This window comes from Mobula hypostoma, chromosome 24 (assembly GCF_963921235.1).
Source record: "Mobula hypostoma chromosome 24, sMobHyp1.1, whole genome shotgun sequence".
NCBI lineage: Eukaryota > Metazoa > Chordata > Chondrichthyes > Myliobatiformes > Myliobatidae > Mobula > Mobula hypostoma.
Genome location: NC_086120.1, coordinates 25,576,929 through 25,601,016, shown reverse-complemented (window position 1 = coordinate 25,601,016; position 24,088 = coordinate 25,576,929). Strand labels below are relative to the sequence as shown.

Below are 24,088 nucleotides of genomic sequence, written 5' to 3'. Positions count from 1 at the left end.
ACCTGGAAGACCGGTGGACCACTCTTAATCTGGCCTCTACCCTTTAACCTGTTTGGCATGGGTGATCCTATTAAGAGCCAAACCATGGTCCCACAAGTCTGACGTAGCTCTCTGGGTAACTGAGGCATGCAAGCCTCCAAACCAAAGGGCAAGGTTGTGGTCCACTTGGAGGAAATTTACAAGTGGACTAGACAAAATAGATCCAATGGGCTGAATGGCCTACTGGGTCTATACAAAGTCCTTGATGCTTCATTGAGTCTCTTTCCTTGGCTCTCCCATTCCCTCTGTAGAAAACAAAACAGTGCCAGAAGTTGGTTTGGAGTCATTTTTATTGCTTGGTTCAGTGTACAATGCAAATGTCACCTCAGAATAGCAAACACCATCAACATTCAGGTAAATACAAATCAACAAACAGACCTCTTGAGCTCCTTCAGCATCTCAAATTTAGAGCCCTTGACCCATCCGGAACTCTCAGGCCTCTGGCAGGTGTCATAGTGTTAGAAGCAAAAAGAAAAACAAATGCAACCAGGTAAAGGCTCATTCTGAAAAAGAATCCCCAGGTAATCTCATGTATATGTACAGTTCATAATATCATCGATAATATCTCAAGTTTCCAGACCATCTGATACAGTCAGTCAAGGGGAAACTTACTTAACACTATGGATTCCCTGGATACATTCACAATGTTTTCTCAGATTTTCAAGTTTTTGACGAGATCTTAGAGAGTTAATTTTACTTTTCTTCCATAATGCAAGTTGGAAAGAAATCACTTTGAATAACATTACCTTTTTACGATCAAAGTGCTTGGTAGTAAAGGACAAGGAGAGTGGGGGTGCAAAGGTTTGTTACACCTGTTTAGAAAGTGGACACCTCCCAAGCATGGTACCAAATAATCCTTCATTTCGCTCACTGACCCCATTTAGTCAGCTCCTGGACTGAGGCTGGGATTAATCTGTATTGTAGCACATCCCGACCCATTTGGTGTAATTTTATCCAATTATAATTGCAATTTTTTGAACTTTCTGGAGCAGGCAATGATTGGAGAAGGTGCGACATTGGCAATTAACTCAGATCTTCAAGATCCCCACTGTACAGTCAGCATGAGGCTAAATCCTCAATTGAGTAAAACATCCAAATTATCCAATTATGCAAATCTCTCCTCTTACTCACTAGGCATTAGGGAAACATGCGGGAGCATGCTTAAAGTGTACGTGTTTGTATAACTATTCTCAAACAAGTGCTTTACACACAACACAACAAATCCAAATAACAGTGCAACAAAGCCCAACCAGCAACTCCCTCCTGGGTGGTTCTAGTGATTTTAGACAAGAACATAGTGCAAAAAAATTTATACATTCTTCATCCTTACTGAGCATTGACAATCTCTGGGACAGTAGCTCATAACAGCCACGGAGAGAAATGACAAGGACAATGAAACATAAAACTTTTCTCCCTCCGTTCGAACTGTTTCATTCACAAATTAGGAAATCCGCTGGCAAAAATGGAGGATGTGATTGGATCAGCAAAAAAAAAACATTTTGTTTTCGAATTAGCTAGGTAGGGACATCTCTGGAGAATGGATTAAAACAAGGAATGTGAAAGCAATGTGGTCCCAGATTGGAGATCTTCTGATGAAACCTCGAGGAAAATCCCCAGTGTTGACAACTCAATTTAAATATAACAGCTCAAAACATATGTCAAATAAAAATAAAGCACCCAATCGTTATAGTGGTCAGAGTAGGAACTTAGAGATAAAATCCAGGATCATCTCAAATCATCACTTAAAAGGAAAGGGGGAAAGCAGCAGGAACAGCACCCTCCAGGCCCAGAACAAATCGGCAACAGTCGCTCTGCAGAGAGGTGGGCACCTCCAGTTCTAAGTGAGGACAGTGGGAGACCACTTAGTCTGGAAGAGACCAAGTTTCCACTGAACTGTTAGAGGCCTAGTGACAGAGTTCAGGCCAATAATACAGCAGGCTTTGGCCCACACCACCAAAAAAGCCTCTGTTGATGCCCACAGTAGCCAATGTCTCAGATAGCACTGGAAGTTTAATCCACATGGATGCTATATATAAGCAAAAAAAGAATTATTTCTTTGATTATCTCACAGACAAATATTGCAATTGGGACACAAAATAGGAGAAGTAGACTGCCATTTAGGCTATGGAAAGCCAGCTTAACATCTGATTGGCTGCAAGAAAGCAGGGAAATGTTCTGTTGACCAACGGTGGGAAGCAAGAGTAGAAGGCACCATGAGGAAAGTTGCCCCTGTAGTTGGACAGCTATAGCACCAGCACAGACCTCAGTCTGGGAGAAACATTCCTGAGCATTGGGAGTCAGGATTGTTCTATTTCCTGACTTCCCACCCCTGCCTCAGTGAATCTTAATCGTCCTTCAAGCTTAATTCCTACCTTCCCCATAGCTGGAGCCATTTAGTTTAACTATCAGCCCATGGTTGATTCCCAGAACTCTTTCCTTTTCATACTGAAGGAACCTCAAAAGTAATCCCAGTAACAAATACAGGATACCTCTAGGAACACAGTTAGAGTTATTCATCTTACATAAAGCACCAAAGCTGCAAGTCAGAGTCAGAATTTTCTAAACGCTCCCCATTCACAGTGAACAGGTAGAGAGAGCAGCTCAGAACACAGCCAGGAGACAGTTCAGTAAAATAAATTTCATCCGTTTTAGATACAACTAGTGCCACCCCTCGTCCATGGTGTGACTATCACAGAGAGCACAGGACCCCATAGTGCTGATTGTCTTTGGGGTGTGAGTCCACTCTTCTCCCTAGGATGCTGACCCTCACTATAGTACAGATATAAACTCGCTGACTTGGCCCAAGACCATATCTACCTGTATTGCGCATAAGCTGAAGCAATGAATTGCAGTTGGGGTCTTTAACCAACAGGAGGTGCCATATCCCCTCTGAACATCCCTCCAAAAAAAAACAGAAATCCACTTATTATGGTTGTGGGTAAGGACTACTTAGAGACAGTTACAGAATTCTTATTGAAGCTGGACAGACCAGGGACTTTTGCGTGTGTTTGTAGAATTTCCTGCTGCCCAGCACTGGCACACAAATTACCTGGAGTCTACCCGAGTTCCAGATAGCACCAGCCTTGCCAATTTTAAACTCCCATTGTGTGGGCACCACAACTAGCAAACACAGCCACTAAGTTTGCATTTCAGATACAATCAGACTCCGTCCTGACAAACTAAACTTTCTGTGGTCAATGATTCTGTAAAGAATAAAGATGTCAGCTTTCCAGGTGTCCTGGAATCTTCCTTCATTAAAAAGTAAAATTAAATGTCCCACATAACCAACATCCAGTTAAAGATCCAGAATTCTCAAAATAAAACATATGAAACCTGAAAATTTATCACGCCAGTTTGTTGGTAGTTTCAAATATTGTAATTCAGTGTTTGAAAATATTATGCTAGCACCCTTTGTCTCATACTCTGAAGTCAAAGAGCTTGGAATCCTTCAAGCCATTATTCATGTGGAATGAACACTCCCTGGGAACATGAGAACACAGGTGGCAGGGAGTGAAAAGGGTTGTCTCTCATTCACTTCAGAACAGGTCAGTATTGTGATCGGCAGCATGGTCTTACATCACAAAGCGTTCAGCTCCAGACAACTGCATAATGAAATAAACCAAATCCTTGATATTCCATTGTGCTCCAGTAAAAGAAATGCAGGGACTCTCCCAACTGTAGGATCCAGTGTACTCAGCAACGGGTTATTTCAGAGTCTGAGTGATAGCAGGGGAGAGAAGAACGAGTAGGGGTAAGGTTGAAAATTGTGTTCAGACAGTGAATCTGAGCATTTCTAGATTCTGTCTCATAGCGTTTGCCAGTCTTCTGGGGCAAGAGTTTGAGACCAATGGATGAGCGACTTTAAATACGATCACAAAAATTCAAAGTCTTGGGGAAACATGATGAAATTTTGTTCAGCATTTTCCTGGAATGGACACTCTTTCTGGAATGGAGATACCTTCTGAGATAAAGATTGGAGAATTGGTAATGAAGTCATGGAGTCCACTGGCTGATGAGTGAAATTCCTGACCACTGGAAACTGTAGAATCTCTCAAACAGATCCTGCACACCACTCCCAGATGGACACACGGTGTATCTACACATGGGTATGTGACCAGTGAAGAATGCTGCACTAGCACCCTGCAAAGTATTTGCCTAGAGAGGAAAATAAATCAGAACATAAGTTATATTTGCAGGAACCGTGATGGATGAAAATAGCAGGGCAGGTTGTGTAAGACAGACATGCTGGTTTCAGGTTTATAGGGACAAAAGGTATAATAGCAAAGAAGTTGTGAGCTGGTCACAGCTGGAATAACGTGTTCAGTTCTGGGTGTCACACTGTAGAAAAGACATGAAGGCTTTGGAAAGGTTAGAAAAAAGTTATAAAATGGTTTTAATGATTTCAATTATACTGATAAACTGGAGAAGCTGGGGTTACTTTCCTAGGAAGAGAAGAGATATGAAAGGATCTTATGGAGGTCATTTAAAATCAAGAAGTGTCTAGATAGCTGATAGAGACTGTTCACATTGGTGAAAGGGCCAAAAACCTGAGAACACAATGACAATTGGCAAGAGAACAAGGACTATCATGAGGAAATGTTTTTGTTAAAAATCAACACAGGGAACAGTAGTCTGGGATGAATTGCTGGGGTAACTGTGAATGTTTATTCAATTTGCAGTGTTGAAAAGTAAGCTGGATACGTAGATGAAAGAAAAGAATTTGCAAGGTGCTATGGAAAAGACACTGGAATGCATCTATCTGGATTGTTTCCACAGAGTCAGTATGGACTTAATAGACTGAATGGCCTCTTCCTACATTATAACCATTCTGTGAACATCTTGTAACGAGGTAAAGAGAAGGAAGGAGATTTACTGAATATCCAATGACTAACATCAGGGTAGAGTCTTGGCAGGAGACATTGTAAGTGAGACCTCATCCCTCACTCGATGCACGGTAGAGATCTAGATTTATAGATCTCACCCACACAGATAATGCTTCAGTTCCTCAGAGTGATCACATACTTACCTGTAACTAACTTCTTCTTGACCAGCGAAAGTCTGTATCCGTTGCCCACCAGGCGGACATCGGCACCCGACATGGTGCTGCCCTCGCTCGTAAACTGCAGTGCCAAGGGCGAGGGCTTGTTTGGACCATCAGAGACCTCCCAGCTGGCACAGAGGGAGCCTCTTCCTGCAGAAGCCGAACAGAAGTGGCGCGGTCAGACGGTGACAGAGCCACGTGGCCGAAGTCTCACACCGGACTTGGAGAGCCTCCTCTCCAGTAACGCCGCCTACACGTCCTACCGCCTCGGGAAAGCAGCCAACAAAATCCGTGACCCCTCCCATTCCGGTCATGACTTTTTCACCTCTTTTCTCCACCAGCAACACTGCCACCCCCCCCCACCCCCAGTACCTCATCTGGCAGAATATACAGAAACATTAGCATACATACCACCAGCGTCAAGATCAGACTCTTGAACAGACTTTTCATATGAAGATGAACTTTTGATTTCTCAATCTACCTCATCATGGCTTTGTCACTGTAATCCCACACTCAGCATCCTGCTCATCTTTTGTGCTACCTCAATGTATTTCTGTATTATATGATCTGTCTGAATGGCCCACAAGCAAAAGATTTTCCCTGTATCTCAGTACACGTGACAATAATAAAATCAATTACCCGAAGGAACAGAATCTGTTAGAAACATTTAGCAGGCTGAACAGGAGAAATGGAGAAATACTAAAAACTGTTCCTCTTTCTTGTCAGGTGCTCCCTGTCCTTTTGAGTATTTCTGGCATTTTCTGCTTCTATTTTGGGTTAGTCTCCAGGAGGATTCAGGACCTGATCAAGGCGGATTGCTCTGAGCTCTGAATTCCCCCATGTAAATGGAATTGCTGTAATGTCCCTTTGAGTTCTGATCACAGGTTCAATCCACCAACCCTGCAATGGAGGCGTAGGCTGCAGGAAAAACTGTGGTTTTCAAACAAAAGACAAGAAGCAGAAGCAGGAGGAGGCCATTCTGCCCCTTTCACCTGTTCAATAACATCTATGTTGATCTGTCACCTTGGAAACACATTTCAGTGTTAACTCATGTTCCTGAATTCTTGTAATGTTCCAAAACCATTCCTCTCTTTGCCACATCTTAATCCCTCCCATATATCCCTAGGAAAGGAACAAGGCAGGGGCTTTAATGCACATTCCCAAACCAGTACGGATTTTTCTCCCAAGTTGCAAGGTCTGTTACCTTCAGTTCCAGACAGGGCATTGATATCTGGAAGCTTCCATCGAAGTCGCTTCTGTTTTGAATTCCTTCACAAAGAAAAGCAGGGTGTCAACTTCTGAAGACCCACAGGGTTAAAAGCTCCATCACTGGAACCGCGCCTTCAAATAGCGGAGCCCAGGCTCTTGTGTTCTGTCCCATGTCGCTTCAACCCTACCTTTAAAATACTCATTAAAACTCACTCCTACAACAAACCAGATTTCTGTGATATCATACCGGAGGAACACTGTATCATTTTTTAATGCATGCATTTCTAAATGACAATAAATGAGGAATGAGTGTCCTCATAATCTAAACCTTCAATCGTGTAATCTGATGCTACTTTAGGTGGTTATAACGTCAAAGTTTGTTAGTTAATCGTTGGTGAAGCTTCACTCTCTGTAGGTAAACAGTAACTGGATGTTACTGTTTGTGGTGATGTCCTCACAGATGCAAGAGTTGTATTGCTACCTGTAGATGGGATTAGTGGAGGGCAAGCAAAGATTAAATGCCCTCAGAGGGGGAAGCTAAAGGAGTGAGGGGCTTGATCTGCTTCTCAAACAGCATAAGTATATGCACTACCAAAAGCAGCACCCACTGAAGTCCCACTCAAGGAGTTGATGATCTGGGGCCCTCACCAGGCAGCAGGGGGATGGGATTGGATATTTCGGATCGTTCCTTCCAGCGGCATCAGAGCATGCAAGTTGGTCAGCACCATGGCCGTGCTTTCCCCGGCGTATTCGTAATCCATCGCGACCTCCGTGTGAGTGGGCTCGCACTTCCAACGAGCGGCGACCCTCAGGGGGACGGCTGGGCAGTCTGCTGCTGACACCTGTGGGGCGTGCACAAAGAGGGCATCACTGAGAGGTAAACCGGGACCACAACCCTCCCAATCGCTGTAGCGTCCTTCACATTAATACACCTTCCCCACACCGTCCCCCACTTTCACTCCACTCCTCTTCCCTCTCTCCCCCACTCACGATTCTATCTCCCCTTAACCAAAAAAACCCTTTCTTGTCTCCTCTAACCGTCTAAACTGTTCCTCCCTCCAACTCTTTTTCCTCCTCCTATCCTCTCTTCCTTCCCCCAATTACCAAAGCCCTTTTTTGTCAATGACATCCTCATGAAAGTAAAAATTTATTGGACATGAGTAAGATGATGGTGTGCCCATAATTGCTGTCCCTCAAGCCTGCTAAACCATTCTATTTGAACGGGACTACCTTGTACTTCAGGAAGGCTGCTTATTACATGCGTGATTTTTTTAAAACATTGGCTGACGTTCTGACGGGAGTTGCTCCAGTACTTTTTCTTTCTCTGTACCTGGTACTTGAGGAGACTAATGTTGTAGTAGGAAGCGTTTGGGTTCTCCGTGGCCTGTTTCTGTAGCTGCGCTGTGAGGGCAGGCATGTTCAACCAGAAATCTTTCACATAGGAATCACTCTGCGACAGATCACTGCACAGAGACAAGAATTAGACTGCGGACAAGATGGAACAGAGACCACTGCCTTACAGGAGACCCCCATCATTACTTCCCTGCTGTGAACTCTTGACACCTCATTATACTGTTTCCATTCCTCACTGAGTAAAGCACTTTCTCATCTCCAACACGGTAAGCCCCAGTCATAGATCGCCTGCCGATTCTGAGGACACCCTCTCCCCAATATTCAAAGTGGATTCTACCTTTCCTGCAGAATACATTCTAACTCATTTGCAGCAAGAGGCACTTTAGCTCTTCAAGCTCATTTTAAATTAATTTGTAGGACGGATCCTCTACTGCTGAATCCCAAGCAGTGACATTTCCTCTACCATCTCAACGTCCAACATAAATCCTAAAAATTCTATTTTAATTCAGACTTTTAATCCTAAAAGAGTCAATTGACACCCCCCACCCACCCACCAAGCCACAATTAACTTTGGAACATGTTCTAGATTTCCACTGCCTTTTGGTTAAAGAAATGCTCTCTATCATCAACTCCAAAAGTCCTGGCTCAAGTTTTAAATTCCACCGGTTTGCTCTGGATTGTCCCAGAGAAAGCTAGATTTAATGCAGATCACTCCTTAAAGTCTTCCACTTCAAGGGAAGGGAGCCAGGTCTGCTCAATGTACTCTAAATTTTACTATTTTATTGCTGTTGATAAACCTGCACTGTACACCTTTGAGCTCATTCTCGTCACCCCAAAATGTGCAGGACAGAACTGCACTTCAGTGCTCTGGAAGATGTCCATTCAGAGCTCTGCGTGACTATTGAAGTTCTTCTTCCTGCCATTCAAAGCCCTTGAGGTAAGGCCAACGTTTCAGATTCCCTCTCGATTGAAACAGACTATTTGGCTCAAGCAGTCTGTTAGTGTTCATTGTTCAGTCTCCCTTACACCACATCACTGATTCTCTCCATTCCTTTCCCTTTCATGTGGTTATCCAGTTTTCCCTTAAAATGCTGCATTGCTTTTCATCTTAACAGTTCCCTGTGAAAATATTTCATGCTTTCACCATTTTCTAGAGAAAGAAATTTCTTTTAAAATCACTGATTAATCCATTAATGAATTCATTAGATTGTGAGTTCTAGTTCTATCAACAAAAAATATCTATTCTATCAAAATGTTTCAGACTTAGAAAGCTCAATCAAGATGAAATCTCAGCATTCCTTCTACAGAAAAGATCTTCAGGCTGTTCACCCCCTCCTGAAACTAGTATCAAAATTACTATTTCTTCCTTATAATCAACATTGCAATTTCTATAAACTTGTCTTAGTATAATATCATTCTATTATACGGAGACAATACCTGTGTACATTGTCTAAGTCTAACCACATTTATTCCAGCTCATTACTTTTTAGGATGTTGTAAACTTGGATTCCCAAATCTCCACCACAGTTCCAAGTTTTATGAGCCATATCCCTGCCAGGTTCAACAGCTTTACCTTTTTCAAAGATGAAGTTTATAGGGCTGCAGACATGAATCCAGTCAACCTGCCCCTGAGCATCCCAATTCTCACCTGTACAGAAGCTGGGTGTGGGGCAGAAACTGGCTGATCCGGTTGGCATTCAACAACCTGAAGCTGATGACAGCAGGTGATGGATTCCCACTGAAAATCCGCACTATTCCCGCTGGAAAGGACATGGTGACATCTCCGGTCAACTTTACGATAACACTGTGGGAGACAACAACGTCAACAATCCCACCAGAGAATGCACAGAGTCAAACAATTGCACTTGGTTCTCAAGTTTCATCATCATCATCATCATCATCATCATCAGGTGCCGTGGACAGTTTGAGCTTTGACTGCCATGGTCCACACACTCCTGTTTCAGGTCAAGTGGATCAATTCATTGGTATTCATTTCCAGTTCTCTGGCTGCTGTCTCCATCATCATTTGTCTTTGTCTTCCCTTTGCTTTCTTCCCTTCAATCTTTCCCATAATTACCGTGCATTCTAACTCCTCTTTCCTAATCACATGTCCAATGAAGGTACGTTGCCTTTTCATGATCTCATACATTATTTCTCTTTTTGTGTTTGCTCTGTTCATGACATACTCCTTAGATATTCGTTTCGTCTAAGATATTCTTTGCATCCTCCTCAAAAACCACATCTCTGCTGCTACAATTCATTTCCTCATGTTACTAGATATTGTCCAACATTCTGAGCCATATAACATAACTGGATAAACGTAACATTTCTGTACTCTGAGGCGGGTTGTCATGCCTAGTTTAGTATTGGTCAGTATACTCTTCATTCTCGTAAAGGTGTCTTTTGCCATCCCTATTCTTCTTTTGATGTCCAAGTCGCACCTGCCATCTGATGTCACCCAGCTTCCTAAGTAGCAAAAGTTCTGTACTTGTTTTATGTCTTCCCGTTTATTCTCAGCCTGCAGATAGGATTCTCCTTCTTTCTGGATATCACCATACATTCTGTCTTTTTGCAACTGATAGATAGACCCATTTTTGCACTTTCTACTACAATTATGTCAATTAAATGTTGTAGTTCTTCCTCCGCACTTGCAATTAACACAGTGTCATCTGCATATCTGAAATTATTGATGTTTTCACTGCCAACTTTGATTCCCAAGATGTCTCTTATTTTTTGTAATATTGTTTCACTGTACACATTAAATAAATCAGGGGAGAAAACACACCCTTGTCTAACACCTCTCTTGATTTTTGTAAACTGACTCACTTCTCCATCTATTTTTACAGTGGCAGTTTGTTCCCAGTACAGATTTCTGAGAAGGCGGAGGTCTCTCGAATCTAGATCTAGAGTTTCCTGTAATATTTCAAATAACTTATTGTGCCTCACTTTATCAAATGCTTTTGTGTAGTCGATAAAACAAACAAACAAATCTTTTTGCACTTGAATAGCTCGTTCTGATAGTATCCTTAATATCAATATTGCGTTTCTTGTACCTTTGTCAAGTTTAGGAGATCAAAAGTTCAAGTTCAGACTTCTCCAGCTCCACTCTCCAAATCCAAAACCTTCATTTTGTTATCAGCAGACTCAACTAACATTTAATAATTGGCAGTTTATTTAAAACTCTGTCTCGATTCACATTGAGTTTGTTCCCCATCAACCCTGCTGACCTACGTTAACTTCGTCCTGTAAAATTCTCACCCTTCCTTCCAGATCTTTGGTACCTGTATCCTTACTTTCTCATCAAACTGTCCAGCCCTTCAGCACTGTGATCTCGTGGCTCCTCTAATTCTAGATTGCCATTCACTCGAATCACTGGCCTGCTTACTGCTGCCTGAGCCCTAACCTCTAAAATACCCCCAGTAAACACATCCCTCTGTGCTTTTCCCCTCCATTAAAATTCACCTGGAAACCTTTGACTTTGATTACAAATAAGAGAAAATCTGCAGCTACTGGAAATCCAAGCGACAAACAAGAAAAGCTGGAGGAACTCAGCAGGCCAGGTAGCATCTATGGAAAAGAGTACAGTCGATGTTTCGAGCCGAGACCCTTCGGATCAAATGCTTTTGTTTCATTGCTGTTTGTGAAGCACTTTAGGATACTTTATTTTTGGATGTATAGAAGTTATTGAGATTGTAGCCCCATCAATGGGTCCCCTCCATAACAGGCTACAGTACATCCCTGTCTTTCTGTCTGCAGTCTACCCCTGTGTCTCTGCTAGACATGAAAGAAGCAAATAGGTTTATTTGTCACACTTAGGCATCTGATAGTCTCGTGACACCATGGACTTGTACCTTGGAAGGTTTCCAGGGCGCAGGCCTGGGCAAGGTTGTATGGAAGACCGGCAGTTGCCCAGGCTGCAAGATGTTGTCCAAGGGAAGGGCACTAGGGCCGATACAGCTTGGCACTGGTGTTGTCGCAGAGCAATGTGTGGTTAAGTGCCTTGCTCAAGGACACAACACGCTGTCTCAGCTGAGGCTCGAACTAGCGACCTTCGGATCACTAGACCGACGCTTTAACCACTTGGCCACGCGCCAACATGCACTTCAAAGTATAGAGTGAAACACATTGCTTGCGTCAGTGACCGCAGCCAGGATGTGTTGGGGGCAGGTCACATGTCACCAAGCTTCCAACGCCAACATAGCATGCCCACAACTTACTAACCCTAACCCGTACGTTTTATTGGAATGTGGGGGAAAACTGGAGAAATCCATGCAGTCACAGGGAGAACGTACAAACTCCTTAGAGACAGCAGCGGGAATTGAACCCTGATCTTCGGAACGCTGGAGCTGTAACGCTTGATGCTAACTGCTGCACACATACGTTCTCCTAAAATGTCACCCCCTGATGCACTATCAATTACTCCAAAAGACTGGAAGTAGAGTAAGTACTGAAAAGCTTTTATTAACAGTAAATGGATCAACGTCCCTGCTGAGTATCTGCCCTGGACTGAGGGAGGAGCAGTGACACAATCGCCTTTATTCAGGGGTCTGTGGGAGGAGCCACAGGGGCAGTCAGCAGAGGGTCATGTCCACACAGGTAACCCAGTTACAACATATATATATGGTTTACCACATCCCCCCCCCCACACTGCAAAGGATATAGTCATAGAATTCACTCACATCTTTTAGACAAAAATGTCAGTTTAATAGCTTTTCCTAAAGATGGCACCTCTGACAAGACAGAACCCTTTTAGTATCAGTGCAGAAAGTGTAGGCCCAGATTAAGTGGCCCAAGCCTTTTAATGAAGGTTTAGATTCACAATCCCAGCAAGAGCACCATCCACTGATACAAGGCTAAGAAGTGAAGGTGTAATTATTGCTTTTAAAGAAAAATAAAGCCTTTACTAGACCAAACTCAAGCCAAGCCCTCGATCCCAGTGGTCCCAATTACCTCGGGAAGTCCTTGCCTTCACCGACACTTACTTTGTGAAGTCTCCACCCTTGAAATAGGCATCAATACATTCTGTAAAGGCAGCTGCAACTGGCAGAGCGTCCTGGCAGCCCAGAGTCACCGGGCTGGGTCCTCGGGAGATGCCTAAACCGCGAAGGTAAAACAAAGGGATCATCCTCAAGCCAAAAAAAAAACGCACAAAGAATTCCAAAGCCGCCATCAATTATACAAACCACAAAACGTTTCACAATTAAACCTTTTGCAGGCACGGCCACAGTGATGTTCCCATTTATCACCCAGTTAAACAGCCCTCAACCTTCCTTTCTGCTGCGTGCTGTACAATTACGGATCTGCAATGGCATTTATCAGAGCTCAGTGATACCAACTTTGGACGATTCAGTCACTGCTTTGTTCCCGAAACAGTGACAGAATTTCTCAGGATGATCAGCAATAAATTTCCATCCTTTTGGTCAGAAGTTGGAAGTAACAAAAGCCACAAGATCATTGTTTGACCCATCTAATACATACAATAAAAACAGAAAGGGAAGTATCTAGTACTTCCCTGACATTTTAAGAGACCTTAAGATTCCCCTGTTGTTTTTAAACAGTCCCTAAAATCTGTTTGCAATGTAGGAAGTGAGACATCCAATTCTCAGACAGTAAGAGTAAAGGCATCCGTTAGTCTTGCGAGACCATGGATCTGCGCCTGGAAAGTCTTCATTCTCCAGGGCGCAGGCCTGGGCAAGATTGTATGGAAGACCAGCAGTTGCCCATGCTGCAAGTCTCCCCTCTCCATGACACCAATGTTGTCCAAGGGAAGGGCATTAGGACCCATACAGCTTGGCACCGGTGTCGTCGCAGAGCAATGTGTGGTTAAGTGTCTTGCTCAAGGACACAACACATTGTCTTGGCTGGGGCTCGAACTCACGACCTTCAGATCGCTAGTCGAATGCCTTAACCACTTGGCCATGTGCCCACAGACAGTAAGCTCCCACTAACACAAATTTTGCCTCAATGAGATTATCTATTTCAGTGGCATACACATAGGTAGAAACATTAAATCACAAGACATTGGCAGAATTCCCTTCTCCAGACTGGTGGCATTGGAAAGTTTTATGGTTGTTTGAATCTCATCGGAAAGACAGCATCACCACAAGTGTGGCACCCTTAGGAGTACGAGCAGTGTCAACAACCTGACCCTCAGCTGAGTGTGCTAAGCCCAGTGAGTCATAGCTCCTATGCTTCAATATTATGGCACTTCCCAATTGAGTTTTCTGAGAGCGACAAACCAGGGACACGCACTCGAGGCAGGCGTAGCAGCTCGACTTCGGGAGGTATGTGTTGTCGTCGCTTCATCAACCAAGCTTGAGACAGCTGCTGAAGGGCTTTGGGGCGTTGTCGATGGACTGATGCACCTAGACTGTAGATTACAAGACATCAGTGGGTAAATCTCCTATCCCAGCACTGACAGATTTCAGAATGAATTACAAACAAAGGTTTCCAAACTACAAGGTGAACAAATATGCATTTCTATAGCAACTCTCACATGATGATGCCATCCTAAAGTGCCTTTCAGCCAATGATAAATTGCATCTCCATCTGGTATGGGAGCAGCTGAGCATCAGACTGGAAGTCCCCACAAAGGACTGTGAGATCAGCTGAGAGGATCACAGGGGTCACCCTACCATCCATTGGGCACATTTATCAGGTCCCTCAGTATTATTAAGGATCCCACCCATACATCCAACATCCTCTTTGGAAGAGGTACAGTTGACATTTCAGGCCGAGCCCCGTCCTGACGAAGGGTCTCGGCCTGAAACGTCGACTGTACCTTTTCCTAGAGATGCTGCCTGGCCTGCTGCGTTCACCAGCAACTTTGATGTGTGTTGCTTGAATTTCCGGCATCTGCAGAATTCCTGTTGTTCAACATCCTCTTTTGACTTTTTACCATGAGACAGGCGACTCTGATGCATAAAAACAAGAATGGTCAGGATAGGAAACAATTTCTTCCTCGTTAGGCTTCTGAACTCCCTGGCGCACCACATTCGAAGTGTCACCGGTTAATCTGTTCTGTACCTGACAATATTTAATTTCTGCACTTTAGTTTTTGTATGTGATTTATTTGTAAACTTTATCCTTACTTCCATAAGTTATTGTGTGTAATGTGTACTACTGTGCTTTACACCTTGTCTGGAGAAACATTGTCTAGCTTGACGGTATACTTGTAATAGTTAAATGACAATAAACCTGACTTGAAGTAACTTCAAGGTGTAGTAACTGTAAGAAATGAGTTAGCCAACTTGTTCACAGTAAGCTCTTGCAAACAAAGTGATGATGGCCCAATAACTGTTTGCCAGTGAGTTTAATTCAGGGAGTGAAAACTCCACGGTCTAATTCAGGGTAGTGCATTTGGATGTTTGAAACCAAACGGCAAGGGCAGAATGGTGGTGTAGCAGTTACACATCGCTTTACACCACAAGTGATTACCGATCGGGGTTCAACTCGTGCCATTGCCTATAAGAAATTTGCACGATCTCCCCGTGATTGGTCAGGTTTCCTCCGGGTGCTCCAGTTTCCTCCCATACCCCACTTCTCTGTCTTCGTGGATGTTTGTAAAGAGAAAGAATTTCAGGATGTATTGTGTGTACATTCCTCTGACATTAAACATACCTATTGAACCTACTGAAACGTACAGTTAAGGTTAATGCGTTGTTGGGCATGCTATATTGGCATCAAAGCGTTGTGACATTTACAATCCTCGCTGATTTGATTTGAGACAAGTGACACTTTTCATTGGGCACTTTGATGTAGATGTGACAAATAAAGCTAATCTCTCTCAGGTTAATGCCTCATCCTTAAAACATCACTTTACATGATTTCCTACCTGGTAGCAACTAGACCGAAAGTCAAAATAACTATAAGTGGATTCTTTCCTGGAAAGTGGGAACTGATAGGGTGGAGGGTGGGAAATAAAGTGGAAATGAGGGTCATAGTGAAGTGGCAAATAAGGGATTGAGATTCACTGATTAAGCAGGAAATTTTTATTCTTCCTAACAATTCTTGACGCATCCAAAAAGCACATTTATACAGGCAGAACACACAGAGCACTGGAGAACCTCAGCAGGTTGGGCAGCATTCATGGAGAGAAATGGACCGTCAGGGTGAGACTGTCATCTAGACTGTTTGCACAAGGGGAGAAGTCACAGTAGATATCTCCTGTGATAGGACCTTGATGGTCATTGGCTGTGCTGTGCTGCCTCGTCAGTATAGAGATGTCTGCAGGATTTACTCATCCTTTTGGGAAGGCACACTGCGAGGATGGTTACCATGAAAAGGAAGAGGTATGGCCTACTGCAGTTCTCTGCTTGGATCCATGTCTTTTGAACTAAATGGCAGGACTATTACATACTGCGTCCGTGGTGTCCAGCTGGAGGGGGAGAAGTTTCTTTCTTGAGTGGCGGCGAGGCAGAGGCACCAGAGCTGTTTTCCCCGCTGAGACGTCAGCTTGAGCACCCGGCAGGCCTGAGGACACAACGAGACACATCAACACCACACCAGGTCCCACACCTCCAGCTTTCAACACCAGCTACTTCCCTTCAGTTGCTGAACCAACCGGCACAACCCCGATCACGACAGTTTAGTAACCCCACAGCTTCTAAATGATACTATCACGGGCTTTTTTCATTCTAATTGTGTTCTTTCTTGTAAGGACTTCAATCATTTAATGTTTAATTTATTTTTCTCTTGCAAATGCTGCTTGTATGATGCCTGCTATCAAGGACATTTAGACAGAAAGGAGTCAGCAAAAGGACCCCACCCACCCTGCTCATGGACTGTTTGTCCCACTCCCATCAGGGAAGGGGTTTTGCAGCATCCGCATCAGGACCACTAGACTCCAGCACAGTTACTTCCCCCAAGCCATCAGGCTGATCGACGACTCCGCCCATTAACCCACCCCTCCATCACCTAGCGTCACTTCACATACGTCCAATCAGCCTGTGTGTAGATGGCCACACTTGGTCACTTGTACATTGTGTTTTGCAGGATTGCTTTAATATTTACATTTATTGCGTTCTTTATGCGTATTACGTTTTGTTGTTCTGCATCGGATCCGCAGCAACGGCCATTTCATTCTCCTTTCCCCTCGTGTACTGAAGACTGACAATAAACCAGCCTGAATCTTGGATATCTCTGCCTGTGATGCTGCGGCAAGCACGTTTTTTATTGCACCTCTGCACAGATGTATTTGTGTAGATGATGATAAACTCGACTTCCACACAGAATAATTTTGCGATTAACACACTGTAGAGGGAGATTTACTCCATCAAATCCCCATGGGGCAGCGATAGTGCTGGTAAATACAGCGTAGAGGATGATTTACTTTCTATTTAACATGCATTGTCGCTGCCCTAGGGACATTTGATGGGATAGTGCAGAGGGAGATTTACTTTGTATTTGCCTACATTATCGCTGCTCTGGGAATCGTTGATGTGAAACTGTTAGAGAAGATGATCCGTTTTGTTTTTCTAACCAAGGTAATAAAAAAGCAAAGCAGATCATGTGAAACCTGTAGCAGGTGCAGTGTTGCTAGCAGCCAGACCGTGAAGGCCTAGGGCAGGGAGTTCAGCCATCACCCGCGGCTCTACAGGTGACCACCCTCTGTCCGCTGGGGTGTTGCAGCTCTTCTCCGAGTTCTGAAGGTCCGTGCTGGTGACACAGTCACTTGACTTGGGCCCGCAGGTGGAGTGAAGAAAGGAGTCATCGACGGCTGGCGAGAAGGTCCTGCTGAGCGGGAGCGAGACTGGCGGCGTGACAGGCTGAGGGGTCCACGGCCTAGACTCAGGAGACGGTGAGGAACCCTCAGTGGTCGGCAGGGAAGGGGAGTCCAGACCTGAATCTTCTATCACCTCCAGAGCGCTGGAGCCCGATGGGGGGCTCAGAGACAGTGGGTTTGCACCCACCTGGTTACACTGGGCTGAGAAAAGAGAGCAAAAACCTTCAGTGAGAACGGGCAACGGGAATTAAAAACAAGATGCAAGTCGAGTTCCCCACCACCCAAAACATCATTTCCCTCCAATACCACTGTGGCAGCATATCATCAAAAAAGTACCCAGTACTGACTTGCCAAAAAAACACACCTGTAGCCCCCAAAATCCTCCAGTCTGTACCACAGAGACACAGACAACAGGCACATGGTAAGGTGGCAGGTTACTCTCCTCGTTGCGCACTATCCTGACTTTCAACGTATTCCTGCTATGTTTATGTCCAGGAGCTCTGGGAAAGCTGCCACACAACAGGCAATCAGGAATGGCCGATGAATGATGACCTTAGGTGCAACACACAGACGCTGAGCACAAAAGAAAGTTTGTCCCCTATTAGCTCACCCAGCGAATGAGATCTGTCAACCCCTTCTCGACCCATCCCAGATGATATCACTACCGAATTCCAGTACAAAATTTTAAGGCTTTAGAGGTCCCTTATTTTGAGCACAAAATGCAAATTCCATAAAACACAGGAGCAGAATTAGGCCATTTTGGCCCATCGAGTCTCCCACCATTCCATCATGGCTGATTTATTATCCTTCTCAACCTCATTCTCCTGCCTTCTCCCCATAACCTTTGACACCCTGACTAATTGAGAACCTACCAACCTCCGCTTTAAATATACTCAGATTTGACCTGAACAGCTTTCTCTGGCAATGAATTCCACAGATCTGCCACCCTCTCACTGAAGAAATTCCTCCACAACTCTTGTATTGAGGCTGTGCCCTCTGGTCCTAGACTTCCCCGCTATAGGAAACATCCTCTCCATGTTCACGCTACCCAGGCCTTTCAATATTGATAGGTTTCAACGCGATCTCCCCCCTCCCGCCATTCTTCTCAACTCCAGCGAGTAAAGGCCCATCCTTTTCATTCTTGGGATCTTTCTTGTGAGCCTCCTCTAGTCCCTCTCCAACGTCAGCACATCCTTTCTTTAGATAAGGGGCTCTAAAACTCCTCACAATATTCCAAGTGCAGGCTGACCAAGTCTTTCCCCATTCTAATCTGACAAGTCTCCTGCAAATTCCCTTAGTGTAAGTATCTTTAGTGTTTGCATCTTGTCTGTCTCTTCCCACCTTGATGGGGTTTGGTGAAGGAGTGATAGGCTGTAAAGTAAATCTTCTTCCATGGTTGAGACTACCCACATATTACCCTTAGCTCTTGTCAGCCTTTTGGTAGTGGGTGTAGGTTGTGTGAGTTTAAGAAGTTGCTAAAACCACTGGATGCAAGGATCCTGCTGGATTGTAAACCAGAGCTCCAATTGTGACCAACTGGGACCGCTCCTGGTAGGGTATCAACTTGCAATCTTTTCTGGCTCAGGTGCAAAGTTACAAGACAAATCATTTTGACCATTCAATTAAATTTTCATTAACTTTATGAAAGAAGTAGGATTGATAGAGATATTAGTTTGTTTTTGAACTCTCTTCACAGAGAATTGCTTCTTTGTGAAGTCAATGCAATTAAGCTGGTGCAAAATGAGATCTCAGAATTTCCATAGATTCGGAGATGTGATCCAGCACGGAAGCAAAGTTATTTACCTGGGAGACTGGACTTGTCAAACATGGGTTCTGCTGATGACCCAAAGAGTGGATCCAGAAAGCTGATGCCATTCTGCGAGATGGCGGGTCGGCTGAGGAGAGGAAACAACACAAGGAAATCTGAGGTAAAACAGATCGGAAAGTTCCAGAACAAATGGAAGGCTGAACCTCTGGAAGTTAGACATGGCAAGGAACTATTTTAAATGACTGAAAGATTGAAGGAAGAGAGGAAAAGAGGGAATTTGGGGGTTGGTGGGGGATGGGTAAGGAGACGTAGCAGGAGAATGGTGGGGTTGGAAAACTGGTCAAAGGGGTTGCCCAGATATTCCAAGAATGAATAATGGGGATAGTTGTTGCCTCTGTTTCCCAATTTTCTTTGCTAAGTGTGAGAAATCCCAGAATAAAGACTCCAATGCCATCAATTCCAAAGACCCCTCCATATTTTGCTTTCGAACAAGCTTTAGCACATCCCAAGGTGTTACGTACCTGTTGGGCTCTGAGCTTGGAGCAGTAAACTGGTACACTGTTGTCTCTACATCTGTAACCAACACAGAAAACAGGATCAAAGTCTATTCAAAACAATTGTCCTGAGACAGCAAGAACAAGAAAAGCAAGAATATGGAGTGGGCAGGCTCAATGCTATACGACAACTGAATAAACCAGAGGGATTTGTTCTCGAGAATGTTACCAAAGTCAAAGATCAAAACAGAGAGCAACACCCATAGCAGGGTGAGAGATGACAGTCTATCCAGCAATGCCCTCGAATGGTGTGCTTTGGACAATTCACCTGAGATCATTTCAGATGATTTACTTATTTTAAATGAGGAAAGCCTTGTTCAAAGATTATAAGAGAGTAGATGGAGTCCAGTAGGTGAAAAAGAGCTACTGTACAAAACACAGCATTAGAAATTGGTTAAATTACATTGTCTTGAAAAGTTAGCACCAAATCTTTTTATTGGCTGAAACCAAATTCTTGGGACTGGTTGCGGTAAGTGGCATTACAGAGGAGGCTAACTTTTCACTGAGTTACAAGCAACTGGTGATCACACATCTTCCATAGCATCAAAGGGATTACCTTACCTCTGGCATTAATTTCCTCAGTGTTTCCATCCACTGGAAGTGGAGCCAATTGGATAGTGTGTTCTGTGGGAAACAAGGAGAGAGGGAGAGACAAAACAAACATTGGTGGGTGGGCAAGGGATGCAGCAGAAATCTAGTCAGAAACAAACTGATTCCGTCTTTTAGAAACATCTTCGTGTTTGAAACCAATGCATTAAGAAGCATCATTACCCAGTCCTTCACTGGAATGAAGTCCAGGCCAGAAATGGACATTGAACATTGTAAATTTTAAAAAGTGGGGGACACCTCCCTCACTGCTCATATCGAGACACGACCAGGACCAGTCTCACCTGGTATCTCAACACACACTACCACTAGGCTCACACAGAGTCTTGCAGCACACGAGATGACACTTGGCCCATTGGACCAGTGCTGGCTTATTGATAAAGCTGTCCATTTAATCTTCCTCCCTGCTCTTTTCCAAGGCTCCTGCTGATTCTTAAATCTTAGACATAAAATAGTTCTTGAAGATTGACAATACTCACTGGAGGAATTCCTTTTGGTCAGGATCTGCAAAATAGAGACGAGATGATCAAGTCGGGCATTAAACAAGCCACAAGAACCTTGTTTGCTGGAGCCCTTGTTAACAATAACTCCTCCCCTAAAATCTCAGTGATCAATGATGCCAAGTGAATAAAAAAAAACCCTCCAGCCTTGACAACCCTTAGCACAGTGGTTAAATCACCGGTGTTAAGGTGTGGACAATTATTCCACAGAATGCAGTTTGAATCCCTCAAGTAATCAGTAATCATAGACTCAAAAGTAGCAGTAACCATGAAAGTACCAGACGTTCATTAAAAAAACCATCTGGTCATTACTGTCCTTCAGGGAATGAAAGCTGTTGTCCTTACTCAGTCTAGCCCATCCATAATTCCAGACTCATCAATGTGACTTGTAGCTGTTCTATGACATGAAGTATCTGGAATGGATATATCCTCAGTCAACCTAGGATATTTTGTCCTGACACCCCTTAGCTGTATTCCTTGCACTAATTTGGGACTAACATCCCATTACTTCTGTTTGTAGTAAAGACTCTTGGAACATGAAGTTTGCTTTAGGACTTGTTAACATGAGCAATTCTCTTCCCCTCTGCAAAACTCATTGCTCATGGCTTTTCCCCTCTCCCTGGTCACCCCTCCACAATCCCCACCCACACCCATCCAAAGTAACAGCAGGTCTTTCTTACCATTGGATTAGAGGAGAGGACGATATTCCCTATCGATGCCTTCAGTTGCTCCACAGAAATCTCAGGGTCGCCATTCTGGTCCTTGATCGTCACTGGTTTGATTTCCACATGGAACCTTCGGGGTTCATCATCGTCAGAGTCAGAGTCACTGGAACAGCAGGTCCTGTGTTCCTTCTCATGTATAGAGAGGTCAAGGAATTCCAAATGGAATTGGCAATTGGGGACAGTGATGAGAATGGCACCAACTGGTCATGATTGTGGCTTTGCTGAAACAAACATCCCATCTGAGTCTAGTACAAAATTGGCCTCCTGGCCCATCTCTTTATAGCCTAATTGTGTCTCAGCTAAATCTGAATCACTGTGGACTGAATTCTAACTGGGTCTCAAGTTCTTCTTCACCATTAGCCCCCATACCTCCACAAAATGCTGCAGGACATAAACACAGGGTTTTTAAAAAGATAGTGAATAATTGGGACCAAGGTACTGCATGCTTAGGACTGGTCAAAGATCCTGTCCGTCATTCTCCAGGGATCACTCAATGCCAGCTCGATATTACTTCCAGAATTATAGTGTTATGTTATCTCCCAGCTTGACCAAAAGTACAGGAGTTTCCCCCAATTTTTCCACCGTGTGAACTCAGGTTTGGTCCCACTCACTTGCACTTTGTTGCGTGCCTCAACTCAGTCTGAAAGCCACCATCTCCAGTCCCAATCCAGTCTTCCAAGACTGAATCTCCACATTACAGAAGATGCTAAAGGCCGCAACTGCAGACAAATCTGTGCCTATTTGGAGACATCTTGAAAGTGATGCATTGGGGGAGACTTTGAGGTCTCCATGCGACACCGCAGGGTGCAGCAGGGAAGTTCAGAGAAGAAGAGCAACAGATAAAGATGTACAAATTCAAGGATATAATTCTGGGTCACCTCTGGTCTGATAGTGTAACCTTCTTCATCGACCTCTGGGGAATTCTGTAAATCAAAACACATTCAAAGTAACTGAGTACTAAGGACAACTTTGCACCATCCCAATATTAAGTTTAGAAAAGCAGGCAGATCCCACTGACACAATCAGCAATGGGCAAAAGGCAAGAGTGTTGCCCAGTGAACTGAAGTGCCATTCTCCCAATGATGTTAAAAAGCTATGTCAGTGCCACAAAACTACGGAGAATGAATGGCCCTACCAAGAGCAGGAACCTCGGCAGCACTCGTAGTAAACAATGAGGTACGATGCATTGAAGCTCATGGCGACTGTCTAGTCTTGTACAAGCAGGATAACCACTTGGATGAAGTATGGGGCACAGTGCGTGCAGCTGATACACTCAAGCCACCACTCAGTGAGGGTTAAGCCAGGATGGACCACACTAGCCCAAAGGTTCATATAATGAGCCAATTGCAATGCAATTTTTATTTTACAACCAAAATCGCAGAAGAAACTGAGCAAAATCACTAGCAAAGAGCGCATCAGGGAGTGGGTTAACAGACAGCGTCTACTCACAGTAGAGTCAGCATCGGGAGACCCCCTGCAACAGGAGTAAAGACCAGGGTTACTGATGGAAATCAACATTGGCAGAGTGACAGATCACAGTCAAACCCACTATTACTCCCTCCCACTGCACAAGCATTCCGTAAAGAGCATTTGTTGCATGCAGGGTAAAAAGTTACAGCCATTAAGAGCCCAGGGGCATTCTGGGTAGAAGGCCAAAACAGAGACTAACTTTAAAATGCTGAAAGAATGACTTTGAATATAAACACAGGAGAATCTGCAGATGATGGAAATCCAGAGCAACACACACTAAATACTGGAGGAACTCAGCAGGTCAGGCTGCATTTACGGAAATTAATAAACATTTGACATTTTAGGCCAAGACCTTTCATACGTGTGTGTTGATTGTGAATATACTTATTTTACTCAGGAACTGACAAAAAATCAGCCCAACTACTGAAAGAAGCACAATTTTACACTAAGAGACTATTGACAAAGGAAATGCAGATCTGGTCAGATCTAATTTTATTTCTTCACTTTCTACGGAGCATCAGAAAGGCAAGCATTTATTACCCATTACTAAATGCCCTTGATAAAATACTGGTGAGAGACAACCTTGAACAACTACAGTCGTTCTGGTGAAATGTAATTGCAAAGGAAGCACGACAGTGACTCTACTTCCCCAGGAGTCCATGGAGGTTCAGCATGTTATCAAAAACCTTGACAAACTTCCATAGATGTGTGGTGGAACGTGTGCTGACAGGCTGCATTACAGCCTGGTATGGAAACACCAACGCCTTTGAGCAGAAAATCCCACAAAAGGCAGTGTATTCGGCCCACTACATCACAGCCGTTGAGCACATCTACATGAAATATTGCTGTAGAAAAGCATTATCCATCATCAAAGTTCCTCACCACCCAGGCCATGCTCTTTTCTCGCTGCTGCCATCAGGTACAGGGTACAGGAGCCTCAGGACTCGCACCACCAGGTTCAAGAACAGATATTACCCCCAACCATCAGGCTCGTGTACAAAGTGCGATAACTACTCTCATTCTATTTCTGATGTTCCCACAACTGATGGTCTCACTTTAAAGACTCTAGCTTGTTATTTCATGCTCTTGTTATTTATTG

The 24,088-nt window shown here is 44.0% G+C and overlaps 1 protein-coding gene across 2 annotated transcripts in view; it reads right to left on the bottom strand.

Moving 5' to 3' along the window:
* Nucleotides 1-317: 317 nt before the first annotated feature.
* LOC134337486 (F-BAR domain only protein 2-like) overlaps nucleotides 318-24,088 on the bottom strand; it is an 82,533-nt gene continuing 58,762 nt past the window's right edge. For both annotated transcript variants that reach the window (XM_063032545.1, XM_063032544.1), the window contains exons 11-27: nucleotides 22,969-22,993; nucleotides 22,385-22,442; nucleotides 21,475-21,653; nucleotides 20,774-20,798; nucleotides 20,250-20,312; nucleotides 19,656-19,707; nucleotides 19,170-19,261; nucleotides 17,160-17,567; nucleotides 16,002-16,114; nucleotides 13,895-14,012; nucleotides 12,625-12,736; nucleotides 9,291-9,446; nucleotides 7,620-7,752; nucleotides 6,938-7,131; nucleotides 6,285-6,349; nucleotides 5,066-5,230; nucleotides 318-4,194 (exon numbers count right to left, since the gene is read on the bottom strand). In XM_063032545.1, coding sequence (XP_062888615.1) covers nucleotides 4,172-4,194; nucleotides 5,066-5,230; nucleotides 6,285-6,349; nucleotides 6,938-7,131; nucleotides 7,620-7,752; nucleotides 9,291-9,446; nucleotides 12,625-12,736; nucleotides 13,895-14,012; nucleotides 16,002-16,114; nucleotides 17,160-17,567; nucleotides 19,170-19,261; nucleotides 19,656-19,707; nucleotides 20,250-20,312; nucleotides 20,774-20,798; nucleotides 21,475-21,653; nucleotides 22,385-22,442; nucleotides 22,969-22,993 — 1,981 coding nt within the window. In that variant the 3' untranslated portion in view covers nucleotides 318-4,171. The remainder of the gene's footprint in view (nucleotides 4,195-5,065; nucleotides 5,231-6,284; nucleotides 6,350-6,937; nucleotides 7,132-7,619; nucleotides 7,753-9,290; nucleotides 9,447-12,624; nucleotides 12,737-13,894; nucleotides 14,013-16,001; nucleotides 16,115-17,159; nucleotides 17,568-19,169; nucleotides 19,262-19,655; nucleotides 19,708-20,249; nucleotides 20,313-20,773; nucleotides 20,799-21,474; nucleotides 21,654-22,384; nucleotides 22,443-22,968; nucleotides 22,994-24,088) is intronic.